The sequence below is a fragment of the Dipodomys ordii genome, unplaced genomic scaffold (genome assembly GCF_000151885.1).
Source record: "Dipodomys ordii isolate 6190 unplaced genomic scaffold, Dord_2.0 Scaffold1, whole genome shotgun sequence".
Taxonomy (NCBI): domain Eukaryota; kingdom Metazoa; phylum Chordata; class Mammalia; order Rodentia; family Heteromyidae; genus Dipodomys; species Dipodomys ordii.
Genome location: NW_012267217.1, coordinates 59,861,435 through 59,879,563, shown reverse-complemented (window position 1 = coordinate 59,879,563; position 18,129 = coordinate 59,861,435). Strand labels below are relative to the sequence as shown.

At 43.8% G+C, this 18,129-nt stretch overlaps 1 protein-coding gene across 2 annotated transcripts in view; it reads left to right on the top strand.

The window, feature by feature from the left end:
• Positions 1 to 17,233, top strand: part of Slc19a3 (solute carrier family 19 (thiamine transporter), member 3) — a 17,493-nt gene extending 260 nt beyond the window's left edge. The window contains exons 2-6 of one of the 2 annotated variants that reach the window (XM_013009162.1): positions 9,424 to 9,575; positions 10,776 to 11,589; positions 13,775 to 13,967; positions 15,861 to 16,002; positions 16,787 to 17,233. In XM_013009162.1, the coding sequence (XP_012864616.1) occupies positions 9,424 to 9,575; positions 10,776 to 11,589; positions 13,775 to 13,967; positions 15,861 to 16,002; positions 16,787 to 16,960 (1,475 nt within the window). In that variant the 3' untranslated portion in view covers positions 16,961 to 17,233. Of the gene's footprint in view, positions 1 to 9,423; positions 9,576 to 10,641; positions 10,706 to 10,775; positions 11,590 to 13,774; positions 13,968 to 15,860; positions 16,003 to 16,786 lie in introns of those variants that run through there. The other variant, XM_013009890.1, reaches the window with a different exon arrangement.
• The last annotated feature ends 896 nt before the right edge of the window (positions 17,234 to 18,129 follow it).

Below are 18,129 nucleotides of genomic sequence, written 5' to 3'. Positions count from 1 at the left end.
CGCCGCGCTCCGCCCGCGCCGCGCTCCGCAGCCGTCCATCCGGAACGCAGAGCCCGGGGAGCCGCGCGCCCAGGTGTTCGCCGAGGTCGCACTGGAAAGCAGCGTTGGGATCGGATCCCAACTTCAGTCCCGACGCGGGTGCCCTGGGGGTCCGGGCGGGGTCAGGTCGGAGCCGGCGACGCGAGGCCCCGCATGGATGGGGAGGAAAGCCAGCCGAGCCTGCGCCCGGCACCGCTGCCGGGCACCCGTGCCGGGCACCCCCGCCGGGCACCGCGAGCCCAGGGCGTCCGCGGCGGGGTCAGGGCGGAGCCGGCTCTGCTGTGGATGCGCGCGGGGCGCCGAACACTTCAGGAGTGGAAGCGGAGCAGATCGCGTTGCCGAAACCTACACGTCGGGAAGGTTTCTCCGGCCCAGGGTCCGACACATTCGCGTCTCCAAAGGCACCTTTGCATCATATGTATATATACACACACACATGCACATACATATATACATATACATACATCTATCTGTAAATAGGCCAAACTAACTTCCCAAAGACATTTTTCTCCAAACTCTTTTAATAATTTTTTAATAATTTTTTGTTTTTGGTCGGTTGTGGGTCTTGAACTCTGGGCTTGGGTGCTGTCCCTCAGCTCTTCAGCTGAAGGCTAGTGCTCTACCACTTGAGCCACAGCGCCACTTCCGGCTTTCTAGTGGTTTATTGGAGATCAGAGTCTCATGGACTTTCCTGCCCGGGCTGGCTTTGAACCGTGATCCTCAGATCTCAGCCTCCTGAGTAGCTAGGATGACAGGCGTGAGCCACCGGCGCCCGGCTCCATACTCTTTTAGTAGTCAAACTGGACACAAGTGAAGCTTTTGTTCAGTCACTTTTGCCAACAAACATCTTGTGTGTTGGAAAATGCAGTTCAAGGGTGAGTTTTCAGCGATTTTGTGTAATGATCTCAATTGGATTTCTTTTTAGACCTAGAATGGGATAAGACTTCATTCCATAAAGTAGAGTCACTGTACACATACACACACGTTATTTTAAAGTTACTCATCTTTAGGAGGTGGAAAACAATAGAAGAATGGGGAAATAACTTAAGTAATTAACATCAGGTTATTTCAGTTAGAATTCTTTAGAGTAAGGTAAAGAGGAATTTTTTCTTTCTTTTTTGTTGGTTGTGGGGCCTGAACTCGGGGCCTGGGCGCTGTCCCTCAGCAATTCAGCTCAAGGCTAGTGCTCTACCACTTGAGCCTCAGCGCCACTTCTGGCTCTTTCTGCTTATATTGTGCTGAGGAATCAAAGCCAGGACCTCATGAATGCAAGGCAAGCACTCTACCACTGAGCAACCTTCCCAGCCCCTTTTTCTTTCTTATAAATAGCTTTGTTTTAGCTTGATGACCGGGAACTTTGGCGTGACTCCATCTTGATTTTTAACCTGGTCTATGGGAGCCTACTGAAGGAGTTTCATCTCAAACAAAAGCCCTGTATTACATTTTTTTATTTAACAAGTATAGATCAAAGATGATTTCTTGGTCTGCTGCACCTACCATGTATTTTTCTGAAAGTACCATCCCTAGATCAAGAATTAATTAGTCCTGATTGAATCTGTAATATGTGCTTGCATGAGAAGCAATGAGAAATAAAGTTTACTGGACACCTGTTAGGTGCCAAGAATTAGACTGAGCCCTTGTGAAACTGCCTTAAGATGTAGCAGTGGTCATCTGTACTTTAAGAGATAGGGAAAGTTGTATACCTGATGTGACCTAAGCAGTAATGGAACTTGGAGGAACATAAAGCCATAGACTCCAAGATCAAGTTTTCACTAAACCGCAGGAGATCAGCCATTGAAAACCCAAACCTGGGAAATTTTTCAGGAAGAATAGTCTTGATCATTTAAAACTAGGAGCAAACATTTGGACTCAGAGTAATAAATGGGAGGCTAGTGGCCTGATAATGGTAACCAGGATTTAAAGACAATATCCAGAAAAGGGGAAAGCCATAACGCTCATGAGATATGAAAATAAATGTGCTCTAGGTTTATTTAACTCACTAATGAGCAATCCGATACAAGAGATGGAAGGAGAATCCAAAGAATGGGTACATTTCTGGAACAAGAATGTTGAATGTTGAGTAATAAAATATAGACTGGGGATATTGAAGCTCATTTTCCGTGGGGAGGAGAAAGAGTATTATCTCTTCAATGGTTTTTGTCTGCAGATATGCAAATATGCATTATTTCACAGTTTTTACAGTTAGAGAGTGATAAAGTAGCTTGGACAATCCTATGGATTTTGGTTAGAGCACAAATTTATCCCACCTCCCAACCCACCTTTGACCTGATATATATGTCCAGCTGCATGTCTGTGGCTAGGTAGGTTGGGATTTTTTTGTTTGTTTGGTTTAGTTTGGTTCCAATGCTGGGGCTTGAACTCAGGGCCTAGGCACTGTCTCTAAGCTTTTGTGCTCAAGGTTAGCACTCTACCACCTGAGCCACAGCTTTACATCTGGCTTTTTGGCAGCTAATTGGAGATAAGAGTCTCACAGACTTCCTACCAGGGCTGGTTGTGAACCACGATCCTCAGATCTGCAGCCATATTTTCAGTAGTTTTGACCAAACGCAAAACTGTTCTTGCCTGTTTATTGAACAGCTGGGCCAATTTCACACCTTTTGAAGTTATGTGGTGCTTCATTGAAGCTAAGAGTTGGCGGGGGATGCAGGGGAGTGGAGAGGACAGGTTTGATATATAAGATTATCAGTGGGTTTGGGACTCTTCCTGAGGTTTTCTAAGAATCTAAGTCACTTAGTGTCAACTTTGAGAAAAACTAAGTTCGATTATTTTAATACTAATATTCAGGAGGTAGTGTTGTTGTGGTGGTTTTCTTTTGTTTTGCCTTTTTTATTTGCATACCTTTCTAATCATTGGTGTTTCAGAAAGATCTTACCCTAGATATTTGCTTTGTCTAGCAAGATTTTCAAAGAGGGTGAGGTGGAAGCATGTAGGCCACAGGGTGGTAATCCATCTAGATGGGTGGGAGGTTGGTTCTGTAGGAGGAGAGACTTCTATAAGAGAAAGGGGTATTGTGACTGGGATTTGAAGCTTGGGGCAGCAGAGTAAGAAGAAGTTGGATATAAGGCTAGCCCTGGTTCTAGAAAATGATTGCATCAAGCGTGGAAGGAAAGTCACTGATTCTATCTGAATTAATCTGAAGAAGGTTCTATATGTCCAGATGTACAAGGGTTGTTGACCTGTCCTAGCCTTGAAGTATGAGTACAGTTTCCATTCTAAAGTTCCTGAGACAGATCCAAGTTCCATAATCCTATTCTGTTGTATGTTTACATAGGAGACTTGCTCTGATGTGAGATTTGGAATAACCTTAAATCATTGCATCTATAATACAAGCCCAGGGCTGTGGAGGATTGCACGTAGTAAAGTGCTTTGGATGGGAGGGAGGAATGTATACCCTTGAACGTATGTATATTTACATATGATATAACGTATTGTCTTTAAGTTAGAGTGTTTGTAATTGTATACACTCATCAAGACAATGGATGCTTAGGAACCCTGAAAGTTCTCTCATGTAATCTTTCTTCAACCCTCACCTCAGAAGTGACACAGTTTTGATTTCTATCACCATGAAGTACTATATTTTTGTTTGCTTTGGGGCTTGGTTTAAATGAAATCAGATTGTATGTCCTTTTTGTGTATTGTGTGAAATCTTTTACCAAGCATAATATTTGAGATTTATTTTACTCCGTGTGTCACATTGTTTTTGCTGAGATATGGTTCACATGTAATGAAATGTGCAGTATAAGTGTGCTGTACATGAGTTTGGACGAAGTTTTTGTAACCATCACCACAATCAAGTTATAGGGTATTTTTATCACCTCCGAAATTTCTCTTTGTGCTCTCTTGCTCAATTCCTTCCCTGTCTTCCATCCTCTACAACTACTGATCCACTTTCTATCACTACAGATTAGTATTGCTTGCTTTAGGACTTTCTATACACTTTCATGTATGCATTCTTTGGAAATGCCATGCCTCTGATAGTCATCCAAGTGTTTTGACTGGTGTATTGTGTTTTATAAATACAACACATTGTCCTATATTTCATGTATTTGTTTTCCTATTTAAAGGACACTTAAGTTTGCTTCTCAATTTTTCACTATCATAAAATTAAGAACTTTCTTGAGATAGATTGTCAAGTGATTGTCCAAAGAGTTGCTACCCCTTCTGCCATCTAACAAGCAGCGTGTGAACATTCAGTGTTTGAAAAACTTGACCAGCTTTTGGTATGTTCACCCTTTGGTACTTAGCCATTATACTGGTTATGAGATGTTGTGTATTATAGCTTTACTGATCTCTCCTCTGCTGCTATTTCTTCTCTTCTTTCTTTCTTCATGTTACTGGCTCAGCTACTTGATGATGAAGATCAAAACCAAGCATGAAAGATCACTCAAGAGAAAGTTATATTGAACCTAATGGTAAAACAACATGGAAAGCACTGGAGGTTGTCTGTTGGCTGACTGGCAGTGAGCCAGCCACACAGTGTGCTTGGATAGCCAGAGAATGGTGTAAGAAGGGTGCCTGTAGCAGTTTTGGCAGCCCTCCCATGCAAATGAAGGAATCATTCCACCAATCACAGCACAGTCCCTGCCACCAGTCAGAGAAGCCCTTTGGGCAGATGGTGGACTGTTTGCACCAATCACAAGCCTTCCACTGGGACACAAAAGGAAGTCCTCCCTCTTTGGTCTGGGTAGAAATGTCAGAAACAAAGGAGGAGGCAACAATGCTTGATGAGAAATGTACTCATTACCTTGCTCATGTAACTGTAAACCCTCTGGTATTTTCACAATTAAAAAAAAACTTATTAATATAAAAAAGTAAACGTACTCTAATGTGAAGCCTACTGAGCTTACTTATCTAAGTAAACTCCAGAGTGGTCAGGGGTTGTAGGATTAGAGCTTTAGACCCCACCCACCTCCAGGGAGAGTCGGTCAAACTGGAAAAGCTCTTGAACTGGAAGTATTAATGAGCTTCTGGATTGCTGAAGACCTTGAGGTGCTGGCAGGCTAGCACCCGGAAAGAGTACCAAAGTTCTTAATCCCCACTCTTACCCTATCCATTCATCACACTGGATAGATAACCTCCTTAAACCAGTAAACTTTTTTTCCCCAAGTTCTGTGAGCCATCACCCCAAATTAATCATTAGCGCCATATTGGGTGCTCTTTCCTCTACTGGCAAGCAGAGAAGCCCTGTGGTCTCATCTTACCCACTATGGGCTGGGAACAAGGGGTGGGGCTCCATGTTCACATCTCCTCTGATCCACTGTGCTGTCTATCCTACACAGATGTCCCCATCCACCAGTGTGAGATGTGCCACACATTGAGCTGTTCCAGGTCTCCGCTAAAAAGAGCAGAGAATAAATTACAATTTCCTTATTGCTTCCACTTCTGAGGTCTTCACTGCCAGGATATTTGTCAAATGTTTCAAATCATGCGCCTGACATTTACTTAGGGAATTTCTTCTTCTTCTTCTTTTTCTTGTATATCTACTGCCACAGTATGCATGAACCTTTATTTTATTTTTTAATGGTAATAGAGGACTAGGGATATGACTCAAATCAACCCACCTAGCAACCACAAGGCCCTGAGTTCAAACTGTAGTACCACCAAAAAGAAAAATGGCAATGGAGCTAAAGATCATCCATTTTTTTGAGAACACAGGAAATGAAGGAAGATCAAATTTGCTTTCAGAAGTGTGAGCTCGGAGAAATCTATCCATAAGCTCAGAAAATGAATCCAATTCACATCACTTCAAGACAAGGGAGGGGAAGTTCAGAGAACTTTTAGGAGGGGATGGTAGGAGAGCATCAAAACAGAATGATGAAAGGGAAAATGGTAACAGCACAGTTAATTCCCAGGAGAACTGAGGAGCCAGTGGCCCTTCCAACCACCCACATGTAGTCGGGAGATGACATTCACAGAGTGTGCTTCTAGGAACATGTGTGCGTATTTACTCTTCTTCCCTTAGTAATGAGTTGACCATGCCCCACAGTAAGTTAATGTATGTTATGATCCTATATCTATTCTATATATAGATAGATAGATTTACATGTTGTTAATGCAAACAAAAGTTATGAGGAGGGCTCAGTGGTAGAGTGCTTGCCTTGCATGCATGAGGCCCTGGGTTCGATTCCTCAGCACCACATAAGCAGAAAAAAAAGCCGGAAGTGGTGCTATGGCTCAAGTGGTAGAGTGCTAGCCTGGAGCTGAACAGCTGAGGGACAGCGCCCAGGCCCAGAGTTCAGGCCCCATGACTGGACCCAAAAAAAAAAAAAACTTACGAGGAGAAAACCTCATCTTATGCTGCAGCTATATTTAGATATGTAGTAGACTTGGTATGATTTTTTTAAATCCTGCTTACAGCCCACTATTTTTTTATACTACAGTTTGAAAAATGCTCTCCTAAAATAACCTGGAGTCGGAAATTTGAGGTTCTAGCTCAGCTTTCTCATCACAGGGAAAGAGGAAAAAAATGAGCAAAGTTGGAATTAGAAAAACTGAATCCATGGGCTGGGAAGGTAGCTCAGTGGTAGAGCGCTTGCCTTGCATGCATGAGGCCCTGGGTTCGATTCCTCAGCACCACATAAACAGAAAAAGCCGGAAGTGGCACTGTGGCTCCAGTGGTAGAGCACTAGCCTTGAGCTGAAGAGCTGGGGGGGACAGCACCCAGACCCAGAGTTCAGCCCCATGACCGGCAAAAAAAAAAAAAAGAAAAAGAAAAAGTGAATCCAAGCACTAATGTGAAAACCAGTATAGATCTTCTTATTGCTTCTGCCCTTTTTTATTTCTATAAAGTAAGGTCAGTATTGAATTTATCAGTTAAAAAATGATTTAAAATTAAATTTACCAGTGTCAAAAGTATAGGAAATAATTGAGTGTGTACTTTTTTCTTCATTATTTTTATTATAAATGGTTGTGCATTTGTGTAAGGGTGTGTGTGTATGTATGTGTGTTTTAGAGTCAAGAGTCTCACTAAGAAAACCAGTATGCCTAGAACTCAGCTCACAGTCATTCATGACCACAGAGAATCATTGCACGTCAGTGATGAGATTGAAATTGAAGCTGTTTGACCATTGCTTAGTGATTTTCATGTATTAGTGAGATGTTTATCTATTAGATTCCCAGTGGGAGAACTAGTGATCTTGTCAGAACCCAGTGTGCTATCCTACCTTCAAGGTACTTGAAGGGTTGAAGACTCCTGGCCTCTCACTGATGCAACTAGCAAGTGAAGTAAGCTTGAGAACACCATGCAGAAGGTGTGTGTGCTCTTACTCTGGGATTTCACTCTCGTTTCCTTCTATTAACTGCTCCCAAGTCTAGTAGAAGCAATATTCTATTAGAGTCTAATACTCTTGTAATTTTTTTCCTGTGTCTGACACCTCTCCTTCTCTGAGCCCACCCATGACCCAGAAAGCTGTAATTGTTCATCCAGCATCGTCCTCCAGGATTTACTATGCAACAGGTACTGTCCTCCACAATCAGGATAAAGCAGAGAACCAGACTCTACCTTAGGTGTGTTGTTCACAGGCATATATTAGACGATAGTTTTCTGCTCGACTTTCCCAACTCACCCTACTCAGGCAGTAGGATTAGAACCATAAAGTGACAGTGAAGTGAATAATTCTGGGGGACTTTAGCAGCCCAGGGTTCTTGGGTACAACCCTAGGTCTCTGAGATGCATCCGGAAGATGAAGTTAGTGAGCAGATCCAGGGTCAGCATAGATGGACAGAATGTTCCAGAAACAGGCAGCAGATGCCACCTCATTGAGAGCACCTTTCAATAGATGATTAAACCATTGTAATTGGCTAATCAAGATACTTTTTCCTTTATAACCATTAATAACCACAAAAAGAAGCTGAACACTAGCAGCTCACACCCATAACCTAGGTATTCAGGAGTTTCACAGAACTGGAGGATCAGAGTTTGAGGCCAGCCTGAGAAGTCTAGAGATTCCCATCTTCAACATAACCAGCAAAAAATACCAATGCTGGAGGCATTGCTCAAGCAGCAGAGCACCATGTAAGCAAGAGGAGCAAACTTAAGGTCCAGAGTAACAATAATAACAAAAAAGGAGCCCCACCCCCTGCAGGAGCCCCACCCCCTGCAGTGAATCGAGTAGTTTTTAAGGAATGAGAGAAACGTGGTTTCTGGACTGAGGAAGAAAGTAGAGGAGGCTCGGCTCCACTTTGCCCTTGGCAGAATTTCTGTTTTGTCATCATAGCTCATTATGACTGGTAATCAACCCCAAGGTCCAGTGGAAGTGATCTCTGAACTGCTTAACCTAAGGCTTCCTTGACATAAACAGAAACAGCCTTTACCTTGTTTTAACTTGAGAAGAACTTTGTCACTATCCAGAATTCCTTTTACAAGTATAGGGAGGCCCAAGACAAAGAATCCCTGGAATTCCACCCAGGTAATTTGCTCTCCTGATACAAGTGTCCTGTTCATCTCTCAGGCTGCCTTTGGGAATCCTATATATTAAGCCATCATATCTTGTATGTATATATTCATAAAAGCATTCTCTTAGCTGGGTACTAGTGGCTCATGCCTGTAATCTCAGCTACTCAGGAGGCTGAGATCTGAGATTATAGTTCAAAGCTCACCTGGACAAGAAAGTCCACAAGACTCTTACCTCCAGTGAGCCACTCAAAAACCTGGAAGTAGAGCTGTGGCTCAAAGTGGTAGAGTGCTAGTCTTGAGCAAAAAAGCTCAAGGACAGCACCCAGGCTCTGAGTTCAAGCCCCATGACCAACCAAAAATAAAAAAATATTTTCTTTTTTCCTTGTGAAGAGAGGTCATCAATAGGTTAACAGTTGCAGTAAAGGGAGAAGTAGAATGAAAGAAAGGATCCAATGGGAGTTAGGGAGAACTTGATTGAAATTGTGACCATGTGGTTTGAACCTAACTCTTGGATCTCCTGTATATTCACCTGGGTCTGTAGTTATTACAAAGCTTCAGGGATAATATATGAATGTGAAAAACAAACAAATGTCATTTCATGTGCTAAAGAGTTAAAGAGTCAGTGCCAGATGGAATGGGCAGGTAATAGAAGTTTTGATGACTCCAATCTGTGTTAAAGAAGTACTTTACCATTCATGTGTACACTGGTAATCCATTGACTAATATTTGACTTATGCCCATTGCTTATCATTCACTAGTAACTACTTATAATCATGCTTGTAATGGAAAATATTGCAAAGATGTGACTTCCTCCATAATAAAGTAAGTCCATTGACCAAGGAAGGTTTGTCTGGCTCACTCAGAAATATCTGTGAGTGGTTAATTAAAACATTATCCTTTCATAAAACAGGTAGAAATCATTGCAAACATCACAGCATTTTTTTTTTGCTTTGTTTCTATTTGATCAGCCATGGATTGTTTCCAAACTTCACGAAGCAATTCCTGGATTTATCCAACGGTGATCCTCTGCCTGTTTGGCTTCTTCTCCATGATGAGGCCTTCAGAGCCATTCTTGATCCCATATCTGGCTGGACCAAGTAAAAACCTGACCAGCACCGAGGTAAGTTAGGATGCGTACAAACCAAACACAGAAAGGCAAGCTCCTTCTCCAAAACCACACATGGACGGCTGCTTCGAGTGTCTCAGGCTGAAGGGTGCCATGATTAAGGCAATGTAGGGTAGACAGACATGACTCCAAGATCAGCTCAACACAGCCTCTGGGGTCCACTTCTGTGAGGACCTCAGACATGGGAATAGAGCCTCCCTCAAAGCTGCAGCTCAGTTCTGTGCCTCCTGCATTCTTCTACCTCACAGGATCCAGATAGCAACACTGAAGAGAACTTCAGTGGTTTGAGAAGTGGCAGGCATGTTGCACCAAAGGCCAACAACCTCTTTCCATCCTTTCTAACTAAGAAAATGGCTGACTATCAAACCATAAGCTGTACTGAGGCCAAGTTACATGAAGCACTAACATATCAATAGAAATCGTGGGGCAGGGAAGATTTGTGGAGTCTGGTAAATTTGTGCAAGAAGAAAAGTGGACAGCATTACTTGGCTACCCCTCATTGCCACCGTTGTGTGAGTTCACTCCAACTCTGGAGGGGCAGAACTTGGACACAGCAATGGATCTAGATAGTTCTAGGCTTCTTGCACGGTAAACATTTCTTCTAATATTATTACTCTGTGAACAAGAAAGGAATGATGTTTCTAAGAACCTGGAAATCTCAGAAATACCTGAAAAGTTTTGTAATCATTTAATACCATTGTACATACTATTTAAAGGTAACATGTAGTTCAAATCATGCATTCTTCTATGTGAATCGGTTGTAGATTTTTTGTTTTCTTTAGTTTTTTGGGGGGCGGGAGGGAATGTTGGCGCTGGGGCTTAAACTCAGGGCATGGGCACTGACCCTGGTCTTTTTGTTCAAGGCTAGCACTCTTCCACTTAATGCACACCTCCACTTCCAGGTGGTTCATTGGAGATAAGAGTCTCACGGATTGGCCTGCCCATGGCCCTCAAATCTCAGCCTCCTGAGTAGGATTACAGGCACGAGCCACCAGCACCTGGCTTCTCCTTTTAAATTTTTTCTTAAATTGTTTGCTTCCAATGGGGAAGGGGACTCGTGTGTCCTCCTTGGAAATCAAATTCCTATCGTGTTTTCCCATACTCTGCAGACTATCTTCCCAGAGGTGAGTTTGAGACACGATCCACGTGTCCCTCAGAGATATTTCCCAGTCACACTGTGTGTCAACTTTACAGATCACGAACGAGGTCCTCCCTGTTTGGACCTACTCCTACCTGGCGCTGCTTCTCCCTGTGTTCATCCTCACGGATTACGCCCGCTACAAGCCAGTCATCGTCATTCAAGGGGTGAGCTTCGTGGCCACCTGGCTGTTGCTCTTGTTTGGCCAAGGAGTGAAGGTCATGCAGGTTATGGAGTTTGTCTTTGGGATAGTCTCTGCCACCGAGGTAGCCTACTACGCCTACATCTACAGTGTGGTCAGCCCGGAGCACTACCAGAAGGTGAGCAGCTACTGTCGGAGTGTCACGCTGGTGGCCTACACCGCAGCCTCCGTGCTGGCCCAGCTCTTGGTGTCCCTGGCAAACGTGTCGTACTTTTACCTCAATGTCATCTCCCTGGCCTCTGTCTCCGTGGCCCTCTTAGTCTCCCTTTTTCTACCGATGCCCAAGAAGAGCATGTTTTTCCACGCAACACCCAACAAAGAAGCTCTGGAAAAGCCATCAGGACAGGACGCCGTCCTCGAGGGGGGTCACGAGGACCACAAAGCACCGCACCAGGAGCCGCTCCCCACGGCCGGTTATCAGGAGAGCAGCCAGCGGAGCAACCCGGAGCCCGGAAAGGTGGTCTTGAGAAGCCTGACGCAGTGGTTCCAGGATCTGAAGGAATGCTACTCCTCCAAGCGCCTTTTCTACTGGTCCCTGTGGTGGGCTCTGTCCACAGCGGGTTTTAACCAGATTTTGAACTATGTTCAACTCCTGTGGGATGACAAGGCCCCATCTCACAACTCCTCCATCTACAATGGGGCGGTGGAAGCTATCGCCACGTTTGGAGGTAAGTGAACACTGCTTTAAACTTCCTGCAACGAGCTTAGCTTCTCCGTGTCGTAATTCACCTTGATTCAGAAGACACAATCATTTATTTCTCAGGATAGAGGGCTCAGGTGGGACTCATAGATCGTCAGGAGGCTGACATCTGGAGGATCACAAAATTGAGTCCAACGAAGGTAGAAAAGTTCACTATACTCCATCTCCAAATAGTTGGCAAAAAACAAACTAGGTCAGAGGTGTGGCTCAAGTGTTAAGAGCGCCAGCCCAGCAAGTTTGAAATCCTTAGTTCAAACACTAGTACCATCAAAAACAGCAAAAGGAAAAAAAAATGGAGGGCACTAGAAAAATAGAATGCCACAAAACACAAGATCTTTTATTTAATGTATTATATTTCTATATTTATGAGTTATTCAAGAGCTCAGGGCTTAGAACCAAACAACTTAAGTTCTAGTGGAATCTCTAAGATTCTCTTTCCTCATTAAGACTGTTATTGACCATGTGCTCTTTCAGAGTTTGTAAGGAGGTTTTATTCTTTTAGGAAATATCTGAAGACATCCAAAATCTCACCTTACAGGGTCTTTTGCGGTAGCCTTTTTTTAATTCTCACACTTGCTCAGCTTGTACTCCACCACTTAAGCTCCTTGGCTTCTTGGTGGTTATTTTGGAAATGGAGTCTTGTGGACTTTTTTATTTTTATTTTTGCCCTGGCTGGCTTTGAACCACAATCTTCTACATGTCAGCCTCCTGAGTTGCTAGGATTATAGACATGAGCCTCAGGTGAGCGGCTACCTGGTGCGTCTTAGTAATGATCAAGCTCTGACTGACCTCATCAACCCTAGGCTGCACAGTAGTGGCTTTCTTATGAAGAGCTCCCCGGGGGGTGAGAGCAGAGGTCTAATAGAAGAGAAATGTGCCTTTGAAGCCCATTCTACACTAAATATTTACATTCTAGTAAATAGAAACTTACACGTCACGTGAAACTTTGAAGAATTTTTTTTTTAAATTTTAGGAAGTGAGATCGTTCCACACCCACATACAAAGTTTCAGGAGACGTGGCTTCTGTGGTGTTCTTGTCTCCCTTTGGGGTGGGGGGCGGGAGCGTTGACCTCAGGTTAACTTCTGAAAACAAGGACTGTGCCAGAATTGTTTCGTTGCAGTGATGCTCCGACATTCCAAATTTGGGGGGCACAGAAAGGGTCCTATGTAAACCCAGCCCTTTCCTGAAAACATGGAGAAAAGTTAATAGACCCATTGTCAATACAAGTAAGTAACTGAACAACTTTCATTTTAAGAAAAATATTATAATTACTAACATTAACTAGTATCATTCAGCCTCTTAAACTCTGTCAATCAATATAGATCTTTTTGCCCCACGCCTCAAGAAAATTAGCTTCTCTGGGTGCAGTGGTACACACCTGTAGTTCCAACTTGTGGGGAGGTTGGTAACTTCAACCTGGAGCTCAAGGCCAATCTGGGAATATAAACAAGACCCTGTCTTTAAAAAGAAAGAAAAGGAAAAGAAGAGAAGGAAGGGAGGGAGGAAGGAAGGGAGGACTGGAGTGTGGGAGGGGGAAAGTAGGTCAGATCTTGACGATTCTAAAGTGGAAGTTAACAGTAAAGACGAAGCCTGGCTACTCCATGCAACCACTGAAGAGCTTCCCGTAAACTCTGTTAAAGGGGTCATGAGAGAGCGGTGTTGGGCATTTAATTCATCCTTCTCATCCTGTTCCTGCATACGTGGAGGTGTCATGATATTGTTGTTCTGGCTGGCCAAAAAGTGTGACAAGTAAGTAACTGAAAAAGATAGGGAACTAAAAACGAAGAAAATCTGGAAGGAAAAAAGGATAGATTGTCCCTTAAGTAGAACACACTGTTTTTTGTGAAAGCAATATATTTTTCCTTAGAATTGCCTGAACAGATTTTGATTTTGGTTTGGTGTGGCAAGAGAATCCTGGGACTTGAACTCAGGGCTCTATGGTTGCTAGGTACGCTCTCTACCACTTGAACCACACGCTCATCCTCTTTTGCCTTAGTTATGTTTGCAGACAGGATCTCACTCTTGCCTGGAACTGGCCTTGAACTATGGTCTTCCAGATCTCAGCTTCCCCCAGTAGCTAGGATTACAGGAGTGGACTACCATGCCCAGCCTGAGACCTGATGTCTGGTGCTCCTTTGTGTTTTGTTCTCAGGTTCCGTGGCTGCCTTCGCAGTGGGGTACCTGGACGTCAACTGGGATCTCCTGGGAGAGCTGGCTCTGGCCACCTTCTCAGTTGTCAATGCAGGCGCTCTGTTTCTCATGCATTACACACTCAGCATCTGGCTGTGCTATGCCGGCTATTTGGTATTCAAATCCAGCTACATGCTTCTTATAACCATTGCTGTGTAAGTATTAGCCATCATTTTTTCCCTGTCAGAGCAACAGGAAGACTTTTGTATGGTGTTTCTGAGACAAGGTTTCTCTATGTAGCTCAGGCTGGTCTTGAACTAGAGGATCTACTGCCTCAGTTTGACAAGTGCTGGGATTAGAGGTGTATGCTATCAGACCCATCCCAAGCAATATTAAATGGGAACTATTTATTTTGAATTAAATGCCATGAAGCAGTATTTTCATTTAACCATTTGCCCTTGTTGAATATCATTAAAGATTCAGCCATCAGGGAAGAAAGTCTGGGGGATATATAAACCAAAAGCAATCATGTGTTGTTAGGTTTTGAATCATTACTGGCCACAGTTTTCCACAACAGGTTGTGATGTGATTTAATGTTGAATATTACGTTTAGACTCCAGCGTTAATTTCATGTAGTTGTGTAAATAACTAAGCACATACTCTTCTGTGAACAACTATATTTTCAAGAAAATTACAAAAAGCTGGACAATACTAAAAAAGATAAAGATAAGCTGTGTTGTTCTTGGGCATAGAATTGAATGAGTTTTAATCATTTTTTTAAGGAAGATCTCCAGGACTCAGGATTTTCTGCCACATATGCATCTTTTTCAGGGATCACTTTTAGAAATTATTCCAAGTAAGAGGGGACGTGAGGGAGAATGATGGAGGTCTGATCAGGGGATATGGGGGGTATACATGGACATGTCAGGATGAAAGCATGCGTACAACTGGTTGATGCAAATAAAAGAATATGGGGGGAGGGGGCTGGGAAGGTGGCTCAGTGGTGGAGCGCTTGCCTTGCATGCATGAGGCCCTGGGTTCAATTCCTCAGCACCACATAAGCAAAAAGAAAAAAGCCGGAAGTGGCGCTGTGGCTCAAGTGGTAGAGCACTAGCCTTGAGCTGAAGAACTGAGGGACAGCACCCGGGCCCAGAGTTCAGGCCCCACGACCTGACCCAAAAAAAAAAAAAAAGAATATGGGGGGAGGGGGGAAGTGTTACTAAAAAGCATTGATTGAAGTAAACGTAGCCAAAGATGAATTGGACTTTATTAACTAAACAGATTAAAAACTAAAAATTTAAATTGCAAGTTGCATGAAAGAAGAAGAGATAAGCTTTGTTAAGTTTTGTTTGGCATTTGGCTGGTCAATTGGTTGTTAGAGGTTTGTTTGTGTTACTTTTTTTTGAGAAAAGGTTTTGCTGTATAATTCAGGCTATGAAGTTTGTTTGTTTTGTTTTGTTTTTTTTGAGAGAGAAGGTTTTGCTGTATGATTCAGGCTATGAACTTGAAATTATCCTGCTTCTATTACCCAAGTTCTGAGATTACATGCCTGGCTTCTGTGTGTGTGTGTGTGTGTGTGTTTTGTGTGTGTGTGTGTGTGTGTGTGTGTGTTACCTGGGGCTTGAACTCAAGGCCTCATACTCTCACTCAGCTCAAGGCTGGCACTCTACCACTTGAGCCACACCTCTACTTCCAGCTTTTTGGTGGGTGATTGGAGTTAACAGTCTCCCAGACTTTTCTTCCCAAGCTGGCTACAAACCTCTATCCTCAGATCTAACCAAAGTAGCTATTTAGCCTGAATCATTAAGATTATAGGTGTGAGCCACCAGGGCCTGGCTAACTCAGTCTTTATAGTCTTTGTTTTGCTTTGCTTTGTCTTATTGTCTCTGCTGAAGGAGAATTAGACAAGCAGTGTGCACTGTTCCTGGGGCTTGAACTCAGAGCTTGAACTCAGGTTGGCTTTGAAGGGTAATCTTCAGGTCTCAGCCTCCTGAGTAGCTGGGGGGTGCAGGCGTGAGCCACCAACGCACAGCCGTGTCTGCCCTGTAAAGACAAGCATCTCCTGTACATTATGGTTAATTAAATGTTTACTCAACATTTCACGATAGATTTCAGATTGCCATCAACCTCAGTGTGGAACGCTATGCCCTGGTGTTTGGAATAAACACCTTTCTTGCCTTGGTGATTCAGACCATCATGACTGTGATTGTAGTCGACCAGAGAGGGCTCAACCTGCCTGTTGGCACTCAGGTAAGCCCCCAGAGTGACTGTCAGGTGGGGGAGGTAGAATCCAGGATTTCTCCTAAAATAACAAACACTATTTTTACATTGCCTGAGTTCCTCCACTAAAGCAACGTTTTAAATATGCAATTCCTTAATAATATGAACCTGAAGTAGGTTTTGAGCAGTTGTGACAGCTGGGTCAACATTGATCTGCAAAGTTGTGGGTTAGTAATCATCTTAGTGTCTAAAATGCATTGTATGCCATGTACCAGTAGCTCACACCTATAATCCTAACTACTCAGGAGAGGCTGAGATTTGAGCATCGTGGTTCAAAGCCAGCCTAGGCAGGAAAGTCTGTAAGACTCTTATCTCCAGTAAACCACCAGAAAACCAGAAGTGGTGCTATGGCTCGAGTGGTAGAGCGCTAGCCTTGAGCTGAAGAGCTGAGGCAAAGCACCCAGGCCCAGAGTTCAGGCCCCACGACCAACAACAAACAACAACAACAAAAATGTATTGTGGCATCGTACCAGCCTCCAAACACAAACACCCAGACATTAGTGGGCTTTAGTAGGGTTGAATTTCTTACTGCTGCTAGGCCTTGAATCTAGGCAGTGTGCTACAAAGCCATGGCTTTCTATCCTTGAATTGTTCACCTGTTCTTCTATCTCAGAAGAGACTTGCGCAATCTAAATGCCCTCTGGGTCATTAAAATCCTGAGTCTCAGTTAACCTGTAATCCAAGCCCTCCAACCTAATTGATTATACATTGCCAGAGACTGAGGTGATGAGGGTAATGATTTGTTTGTGTCCAGTTTTTAGTTTACGGGAGTTATTTTGCCGTCATCGCTGGCATTTTCCTGATGAGGAGCATGTACGTTCTCTACACCGCCAGATGGCAAAAAGAAGCCCAAAGCCCGGCCACAGCTCAGAGCCCCGCTGAGCTGCACTCAAAGGAGTCCAGTCACACCTTGTCCACGAAGCTCTGACCCAGTCTCGTCAAGCACAGTGCTTTGCAGAGTCATGGGATGGAAGGGCAAGACCTGAGACGGACAGCGTGACCTGCTCACTCTGCAAGTCCAGTTTCCAATGACCTTCGCAAAGCCACAACCAAACATCTGCCCTCAACCTGATGGCTGTGCACCCACCAGCGGAGTCAGTAGGGCCCATCTCATTTAAACAACCCATGTGGGGACCCCCACAAACAATGGTTAGCTGGAAAATTCTAGTCCTGATCACTTAGAAGAACAAGCCAACTCCCGCCATCCTGCAGTTCTGTTCTCTACTAGTGAACAGAGGATGTTCTAGGGTCTATATAGGCTTTATCACGAGTGCCACCCCTCTTACTCTTCTGGTGGGTGTGTTCCCACTGCAGCTCACAGTTCCCTGAGAGGATGGCAAGCTTTGGCCCCATTTCCAGGGGTCCCTTTCATCCTAATTGCACTGTTAGATGCCAAGCTATGATTTGATCATCTGATCGCGTTTTGGGGGAAAGCTTTTCATCCTGTGCCGTGGTGCTGAAACTCTACCTCAGGAATGGCTCCAGGTGCTCCTGTGTGTCTGTCATTCACACCCGGTGGACTGAGAGAGGCCGTGGGCTTCTCCCCTCCGTAGCCCCAGAGAGGCATTGGAAGGCTGTGTCTGTCTGATATCTTAAAAGACAAACAAACAACACTGTAGAAGGTATTTCCAGAATGTTTAACAGTGTTTATGAAAAAACACATGAGGGAATTAAATCCAGTTTTTGGTGTTTTGTGTGTGTGTGTGTGTGTGTGTGTGTGTGTGTGTTGGAGATTAAATACAAGGCCACATTCATGTTAGGCAAGCTCTTAAAGAGTTCATGGCTTGGGCTAGGAATGTGGCTTAGTGGTAGAGTGCTTGCCTAGTGCATGAAACCCTGGGTTTGATTCCTCAGTACCACATACACAGAAAAAGCTGGAAGTGGCACTGTGGCTCAGGTGCTAGTCTTGAGCAAAAGAAGCCGAGGGACAGTGCCCAGGCCCTGAGTTCAAGCCCCATGACTGAACTAAAAAAAAAAAAAAAAAGTTCAAGGTTTTGATGGACTTGTGCCGAACATTACCTCAGCAAACCTGGAGGTTGGGGGTTACATTGAACCATCTACCATGGGACAAAAGTAATATGGATCCAAGATTTGTAT